Below are 20918 nucleotides of genomic sequence, written 5' to 3'. Positions count from 1 at the left end.
TTACTCTCAAAGAGGCAGGTGACAGTAGAGATAATAGATATGTGAATGTGTACAAGCAATATTACAATTGTTTGTTACAAAAATAGAATTGAATTTTTTATTTTATCACGTGTACCAAGATTCATTGAAAAACTGCTTTTGCGTGCTATTCAGGCCAGTCAGCACGATCCATCAGTTATGAAAGTACTCTGAGGCGGTATGACTGTGAAAGGTGTCATATTAATGGAATGAAACATGGCTTTTTGCTTATACCTTGAAGGCTATATTATGTGAGGAGTTTAAGGAGATTCCGTATGTCACCGAAAACTCTCTAATACTTCAACGGAACATTTTGGCTGGTTGCATTATTGTCTGGCTCAGAGACGTCAACACTCAGGGAAAGAAAAATCTCCAGAGGGTTGCAAACTCAGCCTGTGACATTACGCGTCCCATTCCAACAAGAACATCTACAAGAGGCAGCATCTTAAGAAGCAGCCTCAATCTTCAAGGACCCCCACCACCCAGCCAGGACCTCTTCACTTTGCTATCATTGGGAAAAAGGTTCCGGAAGCCTGAAGACGAGCACTCAGTGGCACAAGGGCACCTTCTTCCCCGCTGCCATCAGATTCCTGAATGATTAACCCATGGACACTGACTTAGTTTGACTTTTTCTTACACTATTTTTGTCTATTTTCTAAGGTGGCTTCTATAAATGTTTCTACTGTGATGCTGTCACAAAACATGTTCATGACAATAAATTCTGGCCCAGACCCAAACATTAATCATATATTTTTACCTCCTCTGGACGCTTTGAGACCAGTTGAGTTCCTCTCGAATTTCTGTGGGTTTTTACTGGTATAAGATAAATGCAAGTTGCCTTCTGGATTGTAGCTTTGGGTGTTTCCTGTGAGCACGGCCAATCATAACCTTCTGCTCCACGACATTTGGAAAGAGTGAGCTAGAGCCAGGATAGACCGATTGCCAAGAAGCCACCAAATACTCTATAGGCACTGGCACATCCACCTGGCAACAGGCAAGGAAACTGTTTTCTGTGGTTCCAGGTCAGCAGAGACAGTGGCACCACTTTGGTCTGTTTTTCTCGAACATGCTGTTACTAGGCAATATAATCCTGGCAAATGGATTCTGCTGTGGGTTGAGACTTGGACCATGTTCTGTCTGGGCTTATTGCAGTACTGAAGCCGTGGTGGTGATACAGTGGAGTTTCATAACCAGTGTTATCTCAGACTACTCGTGCTGAACCATCTACACTTCACCACCGACTGAGGGCACTTACATGATGCTCCACTCTAACTGTTAACAGAGCTCTCTCTCTCTCTCTCTTTCCTTTTCTCTCTGTCTCCTTTAACAGAGCCAAAAATCGATTCTTGCTATATCCAATCACCTTTTGTTGAGCCCTTGATGAAGGGCTCAACCGAAAATGTTGTTTATATGACTTTGCTATGTACTGTTTGACCGACTTGAGTTTTCACTTCAACCAGTGTCTGCAGACGTTCATGTTTTACTTCCCTTAACACCTTTTATTGGACTGGACTCCTCCCCTTGCCCTTCGGTCTTTATTCTGACGTTTTTTTCTGTTCTTTGCTTATTCCTTTGGGCTCATGCCCAAAACGTCAGTAATATATCTTTACCTCTGATGGACGCTGTGAGACTGGCTGAGTTCCTCCAGCATTTCTGAGTATTTTTCCTTAAATCCAATAACCTAGCTCATTAAAACACCTCTTCTGATTTTTAGCTCCAAGGGCAAAATGATCCATTTTAATGTGCTCTCCAGGTGTGTGCAAATCCAAGTCAAGGGAAGGAAACTGGGTGCAAACATTAAACTTTGAGGATTGAAGCCCCGATTTTCTGCTAATATGACTGGAATTATGCTTGAACCCAACAGCCCAGAGATGGCAATGCAGCGTCTGATCCAAGAATGAGAACGGGAAAGTTTGAAGGCAATGAGTGGTGCAAGTTTTCACACCATCCTGTCTGCTTCTGCCACTACCCAATAAAAGTCAGCCAGGAGTAGTGGTGAAAGCAGATACATGCTAAAGCAAAGCTGGAGTGGCTTCTGACAACCAAGTCCGACTCCTGGGCTTCATGTTCTTAAGCCCGGCGGTGCTGTTCTCGCTGACAGGAGAAAGGCTAAAGGCCCTGGCACCTTGAAACCAGTTGCTCCAGGCAGATGGTGCTCGTTAACCACGGATGGTAACTCATCCAGGAGAGGGAAAACCTGATATGTTTCCCATGCAGTGGGATCCCCTCTCCTTGCTAACAACAGGTTCAATGGAATGATGAAAGTCGATACAGTTTGGTGCCAGCAGCATCGCAGGAATTGGGTACAGCAGTCAGACCCTTCAGGACTCCGACTCCACATTTTTCCTTGGGGTTTGCTCCCAAACCTTTCCCGTGAGCAAGTATAGCCACAAGGCAGCAGAGGTTTGAAACTGGTTTCAAGGTGCCAGTGCCTTTGTCCTTTCTCCTGTCAGCAAGAACAGCCCCGCCGGGCATAAGAACATGACGCCCAGGAGTTGGACTTGGTTGTCAGAGGCTGGTTGAGTCACAGTGGGAGCTGAATGACCAAAGGATCTGCTCACTAGTCATCTGAGACACTCATATTCATGACAAGATATTTAATTATATATATGAATACTTGTCCTGCATATGTATGTTTGTCTGTATGTGTGGTGTGTCTGTGTGTTTTGCACTGAGGACCCGAGAACACTGTTTCATTGTGTTGTACTTGTGCAATCAAACGGCAATAAATTTGACTTGATATGCAAGCAGAAGAGAAGTAGTTTAATTTGAAATTGTGTTCACCTGGACCGAAGTGCCTGTTCCTGTACTCAAATGTTCTACATTATATTTCAAACTATCAAACCTAAGATTCAGTACAAAGGATGGGATAAACAGATACACTTACATAAAGTCATTAATTTAGGGCAAAACTGACAATGTTCAATTGATAGGGAGGCATGGTTGGCATGGAGGTTAGCACAACACTTTTACAGCGTCAGCGATCAGGACTGCTGTTTAAGAAAGGAGGGAGGCAGAAAAAAGGAAATTATAAGTCTATTAGTCTGACTTTGGTAGTTGGAAAAATATTGGAATCGATCCTCAAGGACAAGGTTATGGAATACTTTGAGGTTCATGGCATGGTAGGTCCCAGCCAGCATGGTTTCATGAAGGGACGATCCTGCCTGAACAACCTACTGGAAATTTTTGAGGAAATCTCATAGGATGGACAAGGGAGAGGATGTGGGTGTTGTGTATTTGGATTTCCAAAAGGCCTTCGCTAAGGTGCCGCTTAAGAGGCTGCTTTAATAAGATGAGAGCACATGGAATTACTGGAAAAATAATAGATTGGGTAGAGCATTGGCTGATAGGCAGGAAGCAAAGGGTGGGAATAAAGGGATCCTATTCCGGTTGGTTGCCTGTTGCTAGTGGTGTTCCCCAGGGGCCGGTGTTGGGGCGGCTTCTTTTTACAATGTATATTGATGATTTAGATTGTGAATTAAATGGTTTCATGGCAATGTTTGCACATGACACAAAGATAGGTGGTAGAGTACGAAGTGTAGAAGAAATCGAAGGCTTTCAGAGACTTGGACAACTTAGGAGAATGGGCAAAGAAATGGCAGACGAGATATAATGTTGAGGAATGTATGAATTTTGGTCGAGAAAATAAACGGTCGGATTATTATTTGGATGGGGAGAAAATTGAAACCTCAGAAGTACAAAGGGACTTGGTGGGTCCTCGTGCAGGATAACCTGAAAGTTGACTGCCAGGTCGGATCAGCGGTAAAGAAGGCAAATGCTATGTTGGCATTCATTTCAAAGGGGATTGTGCATGAGAATAAAGAGGTATTGATGAGACTCTATTGGGCACTGATGAGACATCATTTATGTGCAGTTTTGGGCCCCATATCTTAGTAAGGATATAGAAAAGTTGGAGAGGGTACAGAGGAGGTTTACTAGGATGATTCCAGGAATGAGAAGGCTAACATATGAGGAACACTTAGTGGCTCCTGGACTCTATTCATTAGAATATAGAAGAATGAGAGGGCATCTCATAGAAACATTTTGAATAATGAATGGATTGGACGAGTAGATGTAAATAAGATGTTTCCCCTGTTGGGTAATTCCAGAACAAGAGGGCACAGTCTTAGAATTTAAAAAAACAATTTGCAAAAGAGATGGGGAGAAATTTCTTCAGCCAGAGGGTCGTGGATTTGTGGAATTCGTTGCGACATGCAGCTGTGGACACAGGTTCATCAGGAGAATTTAAAGGGGAAATTGATAGGTATCAAATCAGTCAGGGTATCATAGGATATGGGGACAACTTGGAACTAGATACAAGAACAGTTTAGCTCAGGGAGGTTTCACAGAGCAGACTCAATAGCCCAAATGACCTGCTTCTGTTCCTTTTTCTTGTGATCTTTGACAGGGGTTCGAATCCCCCACTGTCTGTAAGGAGTTTGTACATTCTCCTTGTGTCTGCGTCGACTTTCCATGGGGGCTTCAGTTTCTTCTCACCATTCAAAACGTACTGAGGGTGCAGGTTAATTGGATGAAATGGCCTGTTACCGTCATGTATGTCTAAATTAATTTCTTAATTTATATACTTGAAAATGCCAAGGTTTAAATACTCTCTGGCGACCATCTGTAGGAACACTGTAAATATATTTTGCAAAGATTTACTTTGTCTGGTACCTCTCGTGAAATCATAAACACATTTTTTTCTGGATTTAGAATAAACTGGTTGAATCCAAGCAGACTGTGGTTTGGTCTGTGATGTGGTGTAGCAACAGTTCAAAAAGATTTCCATGAACGTTAACATGAAAGGACTTGAAATTCACTGAGAATCGTGGGGATTGAGGGCAGTCCCCAGGAATGAATAAGAACCTGGCTGACAGGTTGGACATCAGAAGCATTCAATAGAAGAGCATCAGCAAAGTGGAAAGCATTATTGAGAATGGCACTTGAGGGAGCTGGTCTGGGACCACTACTGTTTCTAATTCATATCAAGTCAGAAAATCAACAGTGAAATTTCCAGCTGAAATTGTGCCAAGAAAATTGGAACAATCACAGAGCGAGTTTGACAAGGTGTGTAGGTAGAGAGAACAGTGAACAATGAAATTTAACGAGGCCAAGTGTAATCAGTAACAGAGAGGCAGAGAGGGTGTTGATGTTGAAGGTAAAATATACAACATAGAGCTGCTCTTTGAATGCCACGGAAAAAAAACACAATTGAAGTGAAACAGAACTTTGGAACATTTTAGAAAGAGAAAGTGATAAAAAAGCTTTATAGAAGTCTGGTCAGTCTGCTCTGAGAATGCTGCTTTCAATTGGAGTCACCAAGAAACAAAGAAGACAATTTATTCCATGAAATGCAATAAAGCTGATGCTTAGAACCTGGAAACTGAGTTGCGAGAAAAGATTGCACAAGCATGAGATTTTCAGTAAGGTGGGATTTCTATTCGAAACACATAAGAATATTGAACAAAAATAATAGGGTAGGGTAGGTACTTTTTCTCCCATTTCCCAGCATATGGGAGTCTAAAGACATAAGTTAGAGAGGAGAGAATTTTTAAGATCTGAGGGCTACTTTTTTTCCACACAGGTGGTGGTGGTGGTGCTTATTTGGAACATACTGCCAGAGGTCCTCATTGGTCTGGACAAGGTGGCCACCCACAGGTCCAGGCAGTAGACTTGAGGGCTCCCCATGTGCCGAGAGAGAGAGAGAACGCGCGCGAGCGAGAGAGAGAGAGAGAGAGAGAGTGAGCGTGAGAGAGTGAGCGTGAGAGAGAGAGTGTGTGTGTGTGAGAGAGAGAGTGTGTGTGTGTGAGAGAGAGAGAGAAAGAGAGCACGAGAGAGAAGAGAGCACGAGAGAGAAAGAGAGCACGAGAGAGAGAGAAAGAGAGCACGAGAGAGAAAGAGAAAGAGAGCGCAAGAGAGAAAGACAGCACGAGAGAAAGAAAGAGCATGAGAGAGAGAAAGAGAGCACGAGAGAGAGTGTGCATGTGTGTGTTAGAGAGAGAAAGAGAGAGCGAGAGTGTGTATGTGTGTGTTAGAGAGAGAGAGTGTGCATGTGTGTGTTAGAGAGAGAAAGAGAGCACGAGAGAGAGTGAGAGTGTGTATGTGTGTTAGAGAGAGAGAGATAGAGAGAGAGAGAGAGAGAGAGAGAGAGAGAGAGAGAGAGAGAGTACTTCCAAGGCCATTCATTGGATGCTACAGGGGCTGGAGGATATCTTTGACAACAACGGCAATGTAGAAATTTAATGCTGAGAAATGTTCTGAATACATTAATCAATCTAATTTAAAATCATAGAATTTCCGTTCCACTGTGACCAGGCTCTGGTCCGTTCCAGTTTTCCATAGCCCCAAGGATCTCCCTCTCCCACCTATTTCTCTCATTCCTCGTCACCATTCTCCACACCAATGGTCACTCCACTATGCCATGAACTGGCATTCGCAGCTATTGTGCTGTGCTGATGGACCCTTGGAGCATTTGTTCAACCCTCCATCGTGAAGTGCATTATGATAAATAACTGTGCTACATGAGGCAGATACGGAGCAGCTCTGAGAGCACAAAACTGGCCATCTATGAGGCGCTGCGGACCATAAAGAGTGGCACAGTATTCCCAGCCACTACCTGTAACCTCGGGACCTGGCATATCCCTCATTCTACCATTGCTATCAAGCAAGAAGATGGCCTGTGGTTCACTGCAGAGTGCCGACAGGCACACCCAAAAATAATGAGATGCCAGCCTTGTCACCACAGGACGAGCAAACATCTAATTGGTGTGCAATAGACAGAGCAAAGTCAACTGATCAGATCAAAGATTTGCAGTCCTGTCTGCTGTGAATGAAAAAAAATAATGGGAGAGGGAGGCTCCAAGAACTGCCCCATCGTAAGTGACAGCTGATGAAGCATTCACAACCATGTTCAGAGAGAAAATCCATCCCTGCTTCCTCCTGAGATCCCCAGTGTTATGGAAGGCAATCCAGTCAATTCAATTCACCGCACTTCCTGTCAGGAAATGCCTGACCAAAGACTGCGGGACCAGACAACATTTCAGCTGGACTGCATGAACAACATTTCAGCTCCAGCATGAACAGAGCCAGTCATAACACTGGCATAAAATATAAAACACTGAGCAGCACCATACGGGGCCCTGACCTTTGACCTGCTATGACTGCCATGATGCCAATCTAATAAATCTCACCTTGCTGCACATGGTCAAGATCCTTCTCTTCCTTGGCTGTTCATGTCTGCCTTTTATCAAACCTGTTAGCGTATCTGTTTCCACCACCTCCCCTGGCAGCCCATTCTATGTAACTATCACTCTCTGCAAGTCAAGTTCAAGTTCAAGTTCATTGCCATCTGATTGCACAAGTGCTTTTCCTGATGAATCAGTATTCTCTGGTCCTTGGTGCAAAACATGCAAGCACACAACCAGTCATAACATACATACAAAAAAAATGATATATACTCAGGACAAATACACACACACACACACACACACACACACACACACACACACACACACACACACACACACACACACACACACACATATATAAAATAAATAAATATTATTTAAAAATTGTATATTCTTCGTAGGTTTGTTCCTTCAGTTCCTTCAGTCATTCAGCATTCTCACTGCCTAAGGGGGAAGCTGTTTCTCGGCCTGACGGCTCTGATCCTCCTGTATCCCTTCCCCGACAGGAGCAACTGAAAGATGCTGTGCGCAAGGTGGAAGGGGTCCTCAATGATCCTGCATGCCCTCTTCAAACAATGATTCTGGTAGATCACATCAATGGGGGGGGGGGGGGGTGGAGGGAGACCCCAGTGATCCTCTCTGCCACTCTTATGGTCCTGTGGAATTGACCTCTGATCCAATCTCTATAGAAACCATAACACACTGATAGACCTAACCCTACACTCTCCAGTATTCTCTCTGGCAAAAAGCACTGCCAGACTGACACTTCCCACAAATTGGAGGAACAACTTCCCATATTCCAAATGGGCACCCTCCAGCCCGATAGCATTAACATCAACTTCTCCTGTTTCTGTTAAATCTGCAGCCCCCCTCCCCATCTTCATCTCCCTTCTAGTTCTGCCTCTCTCTCTCTTCCCTTTGCCATCTGTTTCCTTTCACAGAGGCAAAATCAATTCTCACCTTTCCTCATCATATCCAATATGTTTATTGGTCAGGACTCCTTCCCTTCCCATTCTTCTACTTTACTCTCTCAGTCCTTATTGAGATGACTGCCTGCTTGTTGCTTATGTCTTGAAGAAGAGCTTAGGCACGAAATGTTGGTAATACCTCCTTACGGACGCTGCGAGTCTGGCTGAGTTCCTCCAGCATTTACTGTGTGTTTTTCTTTATAAGACTGACCACCTAACCTACTGCATATTTTGGTGTGTGACGAGTCTTGAAACCCTTAAAAATCACTCAAAATTGGGGGGGGGGGGGGGGGTCACCATTTTATACACCAGATATACTTTTGAGACCTTAAATTCAACCCCCTAAAAAACTTTCAACATAGATTCAGCGTATAAGATGACCCGAAGCACCTCCCCACTGCCGGGCACTGCCATAACCCACCCAAACATTCTAAAATTGTAGATCCTGAAGTCACCGCTCCTGCCCGGTAGGTCGAGATTCTCATTCTTGCCATGAGCGTGAGGTCTCCACTCCTGCCTGGTAGGCTGAGGTCGCCGCTCCTGCCTGGGGCCCGACACATAGCCGTGGTTCCTGCCCCGAGCCCTCTTGGGCAACGAGGCAACTTCTTCGATGCAGACGGCAGCGTACCCGACATTGAGAATAGAGTTGTCGTCGATGACTCTGGCTGCAGCTGATGCCGAAGACTTGGACCCAGCTCCATTTGGCATCTTCCCGGCCGGAAGCAAAGGTTTAATAAATTTTTTTAAAACTTGATTAATTTATAGATTTGTTACTTGGCAATTGGGGTGCTGTAACAAAGATTAGGTTGCTGCAGGGAGGCCCGGGGTCAACTTATATGCCCAATATAGGATAAAACCATGAAAATTAGGTTAAATATGGGGATCCAACTTAGCTGCCGGTTGACTTATTTGCTAAAATATACAGCATGGAAATCGCTCTTAATTTTATAACCCTTTTAGGTTTTCCCTCAGCCTCCACACTCCAGAGAAAACAAACCCACTCTTCTTATAGCTAATGCATTGAAGTCCAGGCTACATCCTGGCGCATCTTCTCTGCACCCTCTCCAAAGCCTCTAGTTTCCTTTCTATAGTGTGCAACCCAAATTGCACACAATACTCTAGATATGATTTTTAAAAAAATGATATAGATGCAATGTGGACTTGCCATTTTTATGCTCAACGCTTTGACCAATAAATTAGCCATTTCATCTTTCTTGTGTTGCCAATTTCAGGAAGATGCACACTTATATATCTCAGTCTGCAGAATTGCCTTTGGTTAATGCCAGTTCATAAGAAGAAGGAGCTATCAATCCAATCTCACCAATTGCAACCAAGCGATGTGCTCTCAACCATCAACGAAATGTTATCAGTGGTGTTATAAGATTCATCTATAGCCTTCTCATCAGCTGGGTTTCACCAGAACTACTCAGCTCCATCCACGTATCAGCACTAGACCAGTGGGTCTCATCTTTCCACTCACATCCCAATTTAAGTCATCCCTATGCCATCGGTGCTCTGCTATGTGATTAGTCAGGGATTGCTTAAGGTGGGATGTGAGTGGGAAGGGAAGGTTGAGAATCACTGCTCTAGAACCAATTCTTACTGAAATATTTTGCTGGAGAAAAATTGTCATTGGCCCAGTTATGAAACCAAGCACATCATAAGTCAAACTTTTCTTTCCACCCACATCCCACCTTATGCAATCCCTGACTAATCACATAGCACCAATGGCAGAGGGAATACTTAAAGTGGTGTGAAAACGTTGAGAACTACTGATAGAGATCAAAGTGCTGAATTGATAATATCCATCTTCAGGATAATTTTTGACTGAATGTGGTACCAGATGGGCTGGAACAGTCCAGAGCTTATCTTCCCAAGGACAATCAGGATGGGCAAGTTCACAAAAATGAACGTAATAAAAAAACACCTCATCGTGCCATCTTAAATTCCATCCCTGTAAAAGACTGAAAGAACTTAAGAAAATAGGAGCAGGAGCAGGCCACTTGTATCTTCAGGCTGTCCCCAGCTGATCTCTGTTGGACTCAACCCCTCTTCTGGGCCAGTTCTCCATTACTTTCAATTCCTTGATCTTTTAAATACTGGTAGAGGTGGGAGAGGCAGGTGCCATTACAATGCTTGAAAGACATTTGGACAGGTACTTGATGGAGGGAGCAAAGGGATATGGGCCCAATGCAGGTAAATGGGATGAGCATGGAAATTGTGGGCTGAAAGGACTACTTTGCTGCTGTCTGTTTATTGACTTCTTTTCAAATACTTTTAATGATCTCGTCTCCACAGGTAGACAGCTTCAAGTTCTTTGGAATAAATATCTCTAGCGACCTAACCTGGAACAAGCACGTTGAGACAATGGCTAATAAAACTCATCAATAGGGAAGGTTGAGAATGACTGTTCTTGACCCAATTGTTACTGTAATATTTTGCTTGAGAAAAATTGTCATTGGTCCATTTCCTTTGGAGTTCTGAAACCGTGTCAATTAGGTATGATTAGAACAGTGATTTTCAAACCTTTTTCTTTCCACTCACATAGCACCTTAAGCAATTCCTTACTAATCACAGAGGACTTACGGCATAGGGATCACTTAAGCAATTCCTTACTAATCACAGAGGACTTACGGTATAGGGATCACTTAAGCAATTCCTTACTAATCACAGAGGACTTACTGCATAGGGATTACTTAAGGTGGAATGTGAGTTTAGGGGGCAGTTTGAAAATCACCTCCTAAGGGACTCGCTTTTGCTTCTCTTTCTTCCTTCCTGTGATGAGTGCCAGGCAACACCAATGGTGATACTTCATCTGCCTTACAGCAGGCAGAAGGCAATTTTGTGTAATATTACATGTTCTGTCCTGTCCCATGACAGTAAAGGATCCCGAATCTTGAATCCTTTCCCTCCTCGCACTGCGGTGAAGGCTAAAGATGGTGAAAGCACTCATCAATAGGATTCAAGACAGTTTCTTCCACACAGCCATTAGGCTCCTGAATGACCCCCATCACACTGCCTTGGCATGGTGCTTGGTGATCATTATTTTTATTGCAATCCTATATTTGCAAATTGTACTCTTTACACAGATTATAGAATGTTAAGATAACTTGTTAGATCATTTGCAGAAGAATCCTTCTCACTGCACTGACCATTTTATGAAAATTGAACACATTTAAATTCCAGAGATTTTTTTAAGTTGTGACGTTTGTGTTACCTGGAGCCTTACGGCCTCTTCAGACCACCAAGTCTCAAAATCCTTTTGTATCATCAGCTTAGCCTTTTGCAGAAGGTGCTGCAGGTGTTCTATCTCTGTCTTTAGCCCTTTCAACCGGTTGAAGGTTATTTTATAGCTGGACATGAAGGAAAGAGAAACAATCAGTCCGTGAGCTGTGAGAATTCAAAAGATGAGAACTGTGTGCAGCCACAGGTGTCTTTAGTAGTCCTGCCTAGGAACCCCACTGTAAACTGACCTGATTTGCTCTTGCAAATTTCTGACTGGTTGGATCACTGTCTGCTATGGAGGCGCCAATCCACAGGGCAGGAAAAGGCTATCGAGGGAAATAACCTCAGCTGGTGCCAACATGGACATTACTCTTCACTTCATTAAGGACATGAAAGCAGCTTCCATCAGCAAAGACTTTCACCAGCCAGGCCATTCCTTTCTCTCATTTCTACCATCAGTAAGGAAGTATAGAAGTCTGAAGACACACACTCAACGTTACAAAAATAGCTTTATTCCCGCCCCCCCACCCCCGCGCTATCAGCTTTCTGAAAGGACAATGAACGAATGGACATTCCTTAATTTTTTCTCTTTTTTTTTGCATTAGTTACTTATTTTTTTAACCTTGCATTTACAGAATTGTAATATATAATAATTTTACACCTTGTCCTGGGGGGATTTGATGGAGGTATTTAAAATTATGAGGTGGATAGATAGAGTAGATGTGAATAGGCTCTTCCCGTTGAGGGGAGGTGAGATTGGAATGCGAGGGCTCATAAGTTAAGGGCGAGGGGGCAAAAGTTTAGAAGTAACATGAGAGGGGGTTTCTTCACTCGGAGAGGGACGGCTGAGTGGAATGACCTTCCGGAAGAGGTGGGCGCAGCAGGGTTCATTTTGTCATTTAAGAGGAGGTTGGATAGGTGGATGGATGTGAGGGGACTGGAGGGTTATGGACAGGTAGGTAGGCTAGAGGAGATCCCTTAAATCGGTGTGGACGAGGGGCCGAGATGGCCTGTTTCCGCACTGTCTTGGTTGTATTTCAGCCACAGAACAACTAATTTTGTTACATATGTTTACGATGCACCATCGACAATCACAACAGACTGAAGTTGTGAAACTGATAGGCTTTTATTAACTATAGACTGGAACAGCCGTCAACCTCGGCGTGAAATGGGAAGCAGGCAAGTAGGATCGGTCTCAGGAGGCGTGTCCAGCCAGCAGCAGACAATCATAGCACAACAATGGTTTACCGCAGGCAATAAATCTGATTCCTGAGATCTTGTATCCCTCTTGGAAAAAATAACATAAGTTTACGGGATATCATTCCTTTTTGAAAATATGGAGCGCATACTTACAACAAGTAGGCTTAAAAAGCCTGCCTCTCGTGACTCGTCCTAGATGGTCCTCAGCTCCATGGCAGTAAATAGGTATTTATACATTTATTGATGATCTCCCTTCTTTCGTCTTTCTTTGGGTGTTGGGGGGAGGGGGATGGTGTGGAGGGAGGGTGGATATACCACATCTATGCTTTTATATGTACAATCTTTTATTAATTGAATGTACTGTAGGGTTTTTTTCCTTAAAATTTAAAAAAATAAAATACTCCAAAAAAATCTGAATCTGATGCTGATGTCAGGTTCTCCGTGCAATGCATCAAAGCATGCAATCACTGACACAACTCAAAGATGATACAGGATTTGGGCTGTGGTTGCATCTGAAACTGAGAAGCTGGGAAAGTTTACTCTGCAGGAAGATCTCAGAGAAGCTTTTGAGATCCGTCTGGGTGCAGATTATACTGAACGCCAATACACCACAGACTGTAGTTTAGGAGCTGAAACTGAGGCTGAAGTTGAAAAGAATCTTCCAACTTAACTAAATAATATTCAAGCTGGAGTTAAATTTTTAAAAGTTGCAGATGCTGGGGTCGAGGGCAGGTCTGGAGAAACTCAGCCGGTCACACGGCAGCCACAGGAAGTAAAGGGTAACCAACATTTCGGGTCTGGGCCCTTCAGCAGGAATCCATACCCTTTACTTCCTATGCATGCTGTGCAACCTGCTGAGTTTCTCCAGCACATTTGTGTGTGGTGAATATCAGAAATGAGGCAGAGAACCTCATCAGATGTGAGTACATGTAAAGTTCATGGAAGCAGATCGACTGATAGAGGCTGGATGAAGTTTCTCCAGCGTGCCTTATGAAAGTGTTAATCAGTCCTTGGAGTTTTTTATAGAGATGCTTCTGTTTTGCTTTTCCTACTTAACAGTTTCCTAAAAGAACAACCAGTGTCATTTTTAAAATTGTAACATGATGGCAAAGGAGAAAATGAATCATAATCCCATCAAGATATGAAATTGAATTTGGAGTTTGCGTCGTGTCAAGATTCTTTTATTGTTCTGCAATAAAATAGATGTAATATTACATGAAATTGCATTTTGTCTGCCGTCAGCAGACATTTCCTGGCGCCCCTTACAGTCAGTGAAAGAGAAGCAAAAGAGAGTTCCTTCAGAGTCACTGAGTGTTGGTGGATTCACCACCAGTGCTCCCATACCTCCTGCACCCACAGTCTTTCTGCCTGTCATCTGTCCCATCCATGCCTTTAACCCTGTGCCTTTCGCAGAATTTAGTTTCAGCCGCATCTCAAATTCAGCTTCTCTGCTGATGAGGCCTCCATCCACGTCTTCACTACATGAAGCAGTACACTGTGGCCATTCTTCCACCTTCAACCCTCTGTTCATTCCTACCCTAACTCACACCATCTCCTAATCATCCACTCATTCTAAGATGAGTGACTCATTGAAAATTCATGATGAAAATGATCTTATATTTGCAAATAATAAACCCAAGCTCTAAAACCTCTTTGCTCTATGACTTTCTGAGATGTTTTTCCACATCAAGTTCCACATGATCATCCAATTTTCTTCACTCCATTACCTTCTGTGGCTTCAGCTGAGGAGGCTGGGGAGAAGGGGGATCAGCCACGACAGAATGGCAGACTGGGCTCGAAGGGCCAAGCGGCCTATTTCCTCTGGTCTTATGGTCTATCTCCCGAAATTCAACCCCAGTCCATGGTACCAAACATGCCACTCAGCACCATGTTGTATTCTTCCTTTACAATTTATTCTCTGGATTTAGCAACACTGAAATGGATGAGTTTCTATGGACTAATATATGTATCTATGCAGCACAGAGTCAAATTTTGCTTCAAAGAAATATCTTACAACATTTCCATGCAGATGCAAGGGAGCGGCACCTTTACAGCACCAGTGATCGGGTGCGGGGTTCGAATCCCGCGCTGTCTGTAAGGAGTTAGTACGTTCTCCCTGTGTCTGTGTGGGTTTTTCACGGGGGCTCCAGTTTCCTCCCACCATTTGAAATGGACTGGGGGGTGTAAGTTAATTCAGTGTAAATTGGGTGGCACAGACTTGTGGGCCAAAATGGCCTGTTACCGGGCTGCATATATATTTATGTCTAAATTTAAAATTTAAATTTAAAAAAAATTAAGTTGCTATGTTTTATGTTGCTGCTGTTTAGGAAAGGCTATCTCACCCGCTACCTGATATGACTCTACTCTGGATGAGGCTATTAGGCAAGGACAAATATAGACATGAAACATGGGGAGTTTTAAATTCCCAGGCATTAATTATACGCTCATGATTGGCCCCTGTCTGTACCTAACAAGAACGACAGACTGATTGGACTATGGGAATAGGTTGTCAAGGTAAGCACATTAATAATATTGAACCAGGAAAGACATACCCTTCAAGAAAGAGATCAAGTTCTAGTCTATTTATCATCCAATTGTACAAGTACAACCTGACGAAATGTAGAGTCATTGAGGTTTAGAGCCAGGAAAAGGCCCTTCGGTTTTTAAAAAGCATTTTGCACATTTGCCTTCATCAGGAGGGGGACTGAATTGGGACGTCATGGAACAACTTTACAAAGTCTAGTGAGACCTCATTTGGAGAACAGTGTGCAATTCTAGCAATTAAATATCATTAAGCATGTAGAAAAGATGCACGAGGATGTTGATAGGATTGGAGGGCTTGAGCTATAAAGAGAAGCTGGATAGGCTGGGACTTTTCTCCTGGAGCATGGGAGATTGGGGTTTATAAAAAATATGAGGACCATAGATAAAGTATAAAGTCTTTTTCCCCATGGTAGAGGAAGTGAAAGTCAGAGGCAATAGATTCAGAATGAGAAGGGAAAGATTTGAAAATGACCCCAGGATCATCTTTGCCCCACAAAGGGTGGTGGGTTTACAGAATAACCTGCCAGAGGAAGAGGTAGAGGTGAGTACAATTGTAATATTTAAAAGATGCTTACATAGGTACATGGAAAGTTTAGAGGCCAAACACAGGGACTAGCTCAGGCTGCCAGACTGGCCATTAGACAAGTTGGGCTGAAAGGCTAATGTCCGTGCTATAAAACTCGATGATTCTTATATTTGTCACTTGGTTCCCTCATGAACATCACTGATATTTCAGATTTCAGATTTTGCTATCAGAGAACATACATGACAACCCTGAGATATTTGTTCTGCAGCTGAGGCAGAATTACCACTTATGGGTAGTGCAAAAAAAAATGTACGCAGCGTAAACATGTAAACAAGTAAAAAGCTGTAAACAGATAACGAATGGAATCAAATTGACCATGCAATACAGAGCGAATAAAAAAGAAAATCAATAAAGTGCACAAGTAAGAATCCTTAAATGAGTCCCTAATTGAGTTTGTTGTTGGTGGTGGAGGGGTAGCAGCTGTTCCTGAGCCTGGGGGTGCGAGTCATGTGACAACTAGACCTCTTTCCTGATGGCAGCAGCGAGAACAGAGCATGGGCTGGGTGGTGTGGATCTTTGATAATTGCTGCTGCTCTCTGACAGCAGCTCTCCCTGTAGATGTACTCAATAGTGGGGAGGGTTTTGCCTGTAATGTCCTGGGAGGTGTCCACTACCCTGTGACTGTAAACAGCTGAGGCCTCAACAATTAGTTGACTAATTACAGTCTTCCAACCTAAAAATGAACCATTTATTCCTACTTTCTGATTTGGCCTCCATAATCACCTTTGTCAACAAATTCCATAGATTCGCCACCCTCTGGCTGAAGAAATTTCTTCGCATTGCTGTTCCAAGTGGACACCTTTTAATTCTGAAGTTGTGGCCTCTTGTCCGAGACTCTCTCACCATGAGAAACAACCTTTCTACATCAGCGCTCTCCATGCCTTACAACAGTGGAAATATTGCCATGAGATTCCCTCTCATTCTCCTAAATTCTAATGAATGAATACAAGCCAAAAGCTCTCAAACATTCCTCAAATGATAACCCTTTAATTCCCAGAATCATTCTTGCAAATTGCACCGGAATTTAACTGGGCCGACTACCTGAAAGGAAATTGCTAGCATTTCACCCACCTTCGTTCTCCCCAAATTCATACTACAGTCACTGGTTAAGAGCAGGATGGAGTCATTGAATTATGACTGGTGGCAAAAGCAGCCAATAAGTTTCAAATGTACTGAGGCTTTGTGTATCACAACATGCAAGGCCAGGGGCCAAGAATTGGAAGGTGGAATTGTACTTTTTCATGGCGTTACATTTCATGGCATGAATTCTGTGCTGTAAATTCCTATGACCCTGTGATTAACAATGTGCAGTGAATCACGAGGCTAAAACCAGAGACATCCTAAAGCAAATCTTTAAAGTATGAGTAAATGCCCTCATTTCAGAATATCTTGCTTAATTTACTACGACATGAGAATTTAGGCCACTTGAGTCTTTCATAAATGTGGTTCTGGATGATTTATGTAGTCCTGTCATTATTTAACTAGGTGCACATGGCTAGACCCTGGAGCGGTGATTGAAGCAGGTTGGGGATATGGTCTGGCCATATATTACCCCTTAGTGATAACAGGAATGCTGCAATCATGAACCAGGAAATGTGTTCATTATGCATTATAGCCTACTCCCCGTGACAGGTTATTAAAAAGATCATTTTTTTTCCTGACTTTCAGTTATCTTCAGGCCTTCAACCACTTGTGACTAATCTGCTTCTCTTGGCAAGATTCCAAATCAACAACTCTCAGTGGTGTGGTGCCCCAACTTTTCCGATGTCTCCTACTGACATCCAAAATGGGTCTTGCTCATTTACTCCTTCTCGAAATACTGCTGAATACGTTAATAAGTAAAGGGGGTGGGGGTTGGGCAATGGTGCAGTCAATATAGAAAGAAAAGCAAGATATGTTTTACCAGTTTGAATCACACTGGTCTGTACCCTCACCCAGGTATCTGGCACCTATGGGGTTTGCTATGTGCCAGGTAAGTGAATTTTCCAGCAACTCTTAAACTTCCATATTTTTTACCTATTTATGTTACTCGATTATTTGCAGGTGTTTGATTCATAGCCCTCCAATGCTTTCTCTGGACTGAAATGGGAATGAATTAACAAAAAAAAAATGGTAGAACTGTAATAATGATAATTGCCCATGAATCTAAGATGTAGAACATTTTATAAACAATTTCTTACCATTCTCCCTGACTTTAATCTTTGCATTTGCTATTCATAAGGGATGAAGTTATGTGGAACATGGTCACCAACCTCTTTTTCTCTTCCTCTATTTTCTCTCGAAGCTCGTCTTCGAAGTGATCTGGTTCACTGACATTCCCAGGCTTGCTAGTCACATCTAGAAAGAGATTGTACAAAATAATATTGAATTGTAGAATCAAGCAACCTCCACCTTATGGAACTTTCTCAGCGCCACTTGGAATTGTTTTATTTCAGTCATTCTACATGTTAGCAATGCTGTCAAGAATGCCCATCGTAAATGGGGAAAAACAAACAACTAAGGTGGAGACACTAAGGGCTGGCATCTTGGATAAAGACCTTATTGTTATGTACATTGTACAATGTTCTGTAATTCAATACAATGTACAATCGATTTACCATCAAACCCCTGTACATTTTTGGAGAGTGAGAGGAAATCAGAGCTCACAAATTTGAAAGACTAAACCTTGAAGTAACTTTCTAGATTTTGGCCTGGACTATAATAGTTTGAGTATATCACACATACACACAACTTAGCATAAAGGATAGTTTAAAAAACTATAGTTTAATAGTTAGAAATAAAATTAGTGTTTTAAAATTAAACACTGTCTGGTTCATTTCCTATTGCTGTCCCATTACATGTGGTTCGTAACAGGCGTAACTGGTGGATAGGGTTGTAAAGAGAGCTTTTTGGCATATTGGCCTTCATAAATCAAAGTACTGAGTATAGGAGCTGGGACGTTATGTCAAATTTGTATAAGACATTGGTGAGGCCAAATTCAGAGCTTTGGTCACCTAACTACAGGAAAGATAGAGTGCAAAGAAGATTTACCAGGATGGTGCCCGGACATCAGGAACTTGTAAAAGGGAAATGTTAAACAGGTTAGGACTTCATTCCATGGATCATAGAACAATAAGGGTAGATTTGATAGGAGTATTTAAATTATGAGGGGGATTAAATGTAGATAGGTGTTTTCCACTGAGAGCAGGTGAGACACAAACCAGAGGTCATGGGTTAAGAGTGAAAGGGGAAAGATTTAGGGGTAACTTCTTCACACAGAGAGCGGTGGGAGCAGTAACAAGCTGCCAGCTGAAGTGGTGAATGTGGGCTAATTTTTAACATTTAAGAAGAATTTGGACAGGTACATGGATGGGAGAGATATGGAGGGCTATGGTTGGGATGCAAGTCAATGGGACAAGAGAGAATAACACTGGAGTCTGGCACGGACTAGAAGGGATGAAAGGCCTGCATCTGTGCTTTAATGTTCTATGAATCTAAGAAGAAAAACTTCACCCTTTTTGTCAGAAATAGATACAGGTACATGTGATTCATTCTGGTTTTTGAGTCAAGGATAACCAACAAAATCACTAGCTGAACTGAAAGCAGCTCTGGTGGAAGTCTCACGATTCAGAAATGTGACCGAGTTCCAAGTTAAATTCATGTTAAATTTTAACAGTGTTAAAGGCAGGCTCAATTTTAACATTTAAGAAGAATTTGGACAGGTACATGGATGGGAGTGATATGGAGGGCTATGGATTGGGTGCAGGTCCATAAAAAATGTTCAGCACAGACTAGAAGGGCCGAAGGGGCCTGTATCTAGGCTGTAGTGTTCTATGGTTCTAACTCACTGAGACCAATGGTCTGAACATTGAATTTTCCAATTTCAGGTAATGAGTCCCCTCTCTTGTTCTCCCGAATTACTTCCCTTCTTCCTCCTTTCCTTTGCACCCCCTCTCCATCTCCTCATTTTTGACCCATTTATAACACCCCCTACCCAGGGTTGTGAGGTAGGGATGATTCGGTTTTCTTTTATATGGTAGTTATATATAGGTCAGCACCACATCGTGGGTCGAATGGCCTGCACTGTGCCATTGTGTTCTCTGCTCTATGTTCGAATCACAAGGGAGGAGGTGGAGGAAATCGTCAACACAATTTCCATTTGAAGTTTCTACTCCTTCCTTGCTCTTCTGAAATGGTTAACGAAATAGAAGATGGAAAGCAGTGCCAGTTAGATCTCCCATTTAACTTTGTAACTAACATTATGAACCACTGGAATTGTCTGATATTTCCACGACTGAGTTAGAGCAAACCCAGATCACTTTTGTTTAGACAACAACAAAAAAAATGGTGTCATGGTTACCTAGGAGTTTCAAGGGTTGTATCCTGCATGCCACTAATTCAGAGCACAGACACAGCAACTCTAATATTCATGGATAGCATAACCCCACATGGAAGTTCTTTTATTTTCAGCCATTCCAGGCAATTAATGCTCTCACTGCTAAATCATACATAGTTTATTAATTGTTTCCATACATCTAAAACTTCCATCAGACGTTAACTGGGATTTCAAACTCAAAAATACAGAGACCTCTTTCAAAGTTATTTGGTAATGGTATATTGCACGTGTTGTGGTTTATATGACGTTTAAAGGAATTGCATGCTTCTGCTTGAATCACTTTAAGATATTTGTCTATGCCATCTTTCCATTTTTTTCAACGTACTTTGTTTCTTAGGAGCCTGTTCATGAACCTTTCATGCACTTCATGTTTATTTTGGCAAGATTAGGGTTGTTGTTCTCTCTGTCCGCAATGAAACAGGCCCTTTGCCCCTGAGTCTGTCTTTTCCACTTCACTTCTCCATTCACATCAGGTATCGTCATGCCCAATAATTCTCTCCCGTTGCATGCTCGATCCCTCAGTTGACTGACTTGATCGTGAAAGATATAAAATCACAAACCAAGAGCCAAAACAGTATCAAATCGGAATATCTCACATGAGCAAAGAGAATTGAAACAGAATTTAATTAGTGGACCATGCACAAGGTAGTCCTGAGGAGGGGCTCGTCATATCTTTGGCTTTGTGGTTGCCAATTGGATTATCACTCATTTCAAGTCAAGTTTATGGCCATCTGATTGTACAAGTCCAACCCGACAAAACAGCGTTCTCCGGTCCTCGGTGCAAAACATGCAGGCACTCAACCAGACATCCCAAG

At 42.6% G+C, this 20918-nt stretch overlaps 1 protein-coding gene across 6 annotated transcripts in view; it reads right to left on the bottom strand.

Moving 5' to 3' along the window:
• Positions 1 to 20918, bottom strand: part of kif6 (kinesin family member 6) — a 645381-nt gene that overhangs the window by 110222 nt on the left and 514241 nt on the right. For all 6 annotated transcript variants that reach the window (XM_069887755.1, XM_069887753.1, XM_069887754.1 and 3 more), the window contains 2 exons: positions 17981 to 18065; positions 11391 to 11526 (listed from right to left, as the gene is read on the bottom strand). In XM_069887755.1, the coding sequence (XP_069743856.1) occupies positions 11391 to 11526; positions 17981 to 18065 (221 nt within the window). The remainder of the gene's footprint in view (positions 1 to 11390; positions 11527 to 17980; positions 18066 to 20918) is intronic.

This window comes from Narcine bancroftii, chromosome 6 (genome assembly GCF_036971445.1).
Source record: "Narcine bancroftii isolate sNarBan1 chromosome 6, sNarBan1.hap1, whole genome shotgun sequence".
In the NCBI taxonomy this organism is placed as follows: Eukaryota; Metazoa; Chordata; class Chondrichthyes; order Torpediniformes; family Narcinidae; genus Narcine; species Narcine bancroftii.
Note: the sequence above shows the minus strand (reverse complement) of the source record. Positions and strands in the feature narration are given on the sequence as shown.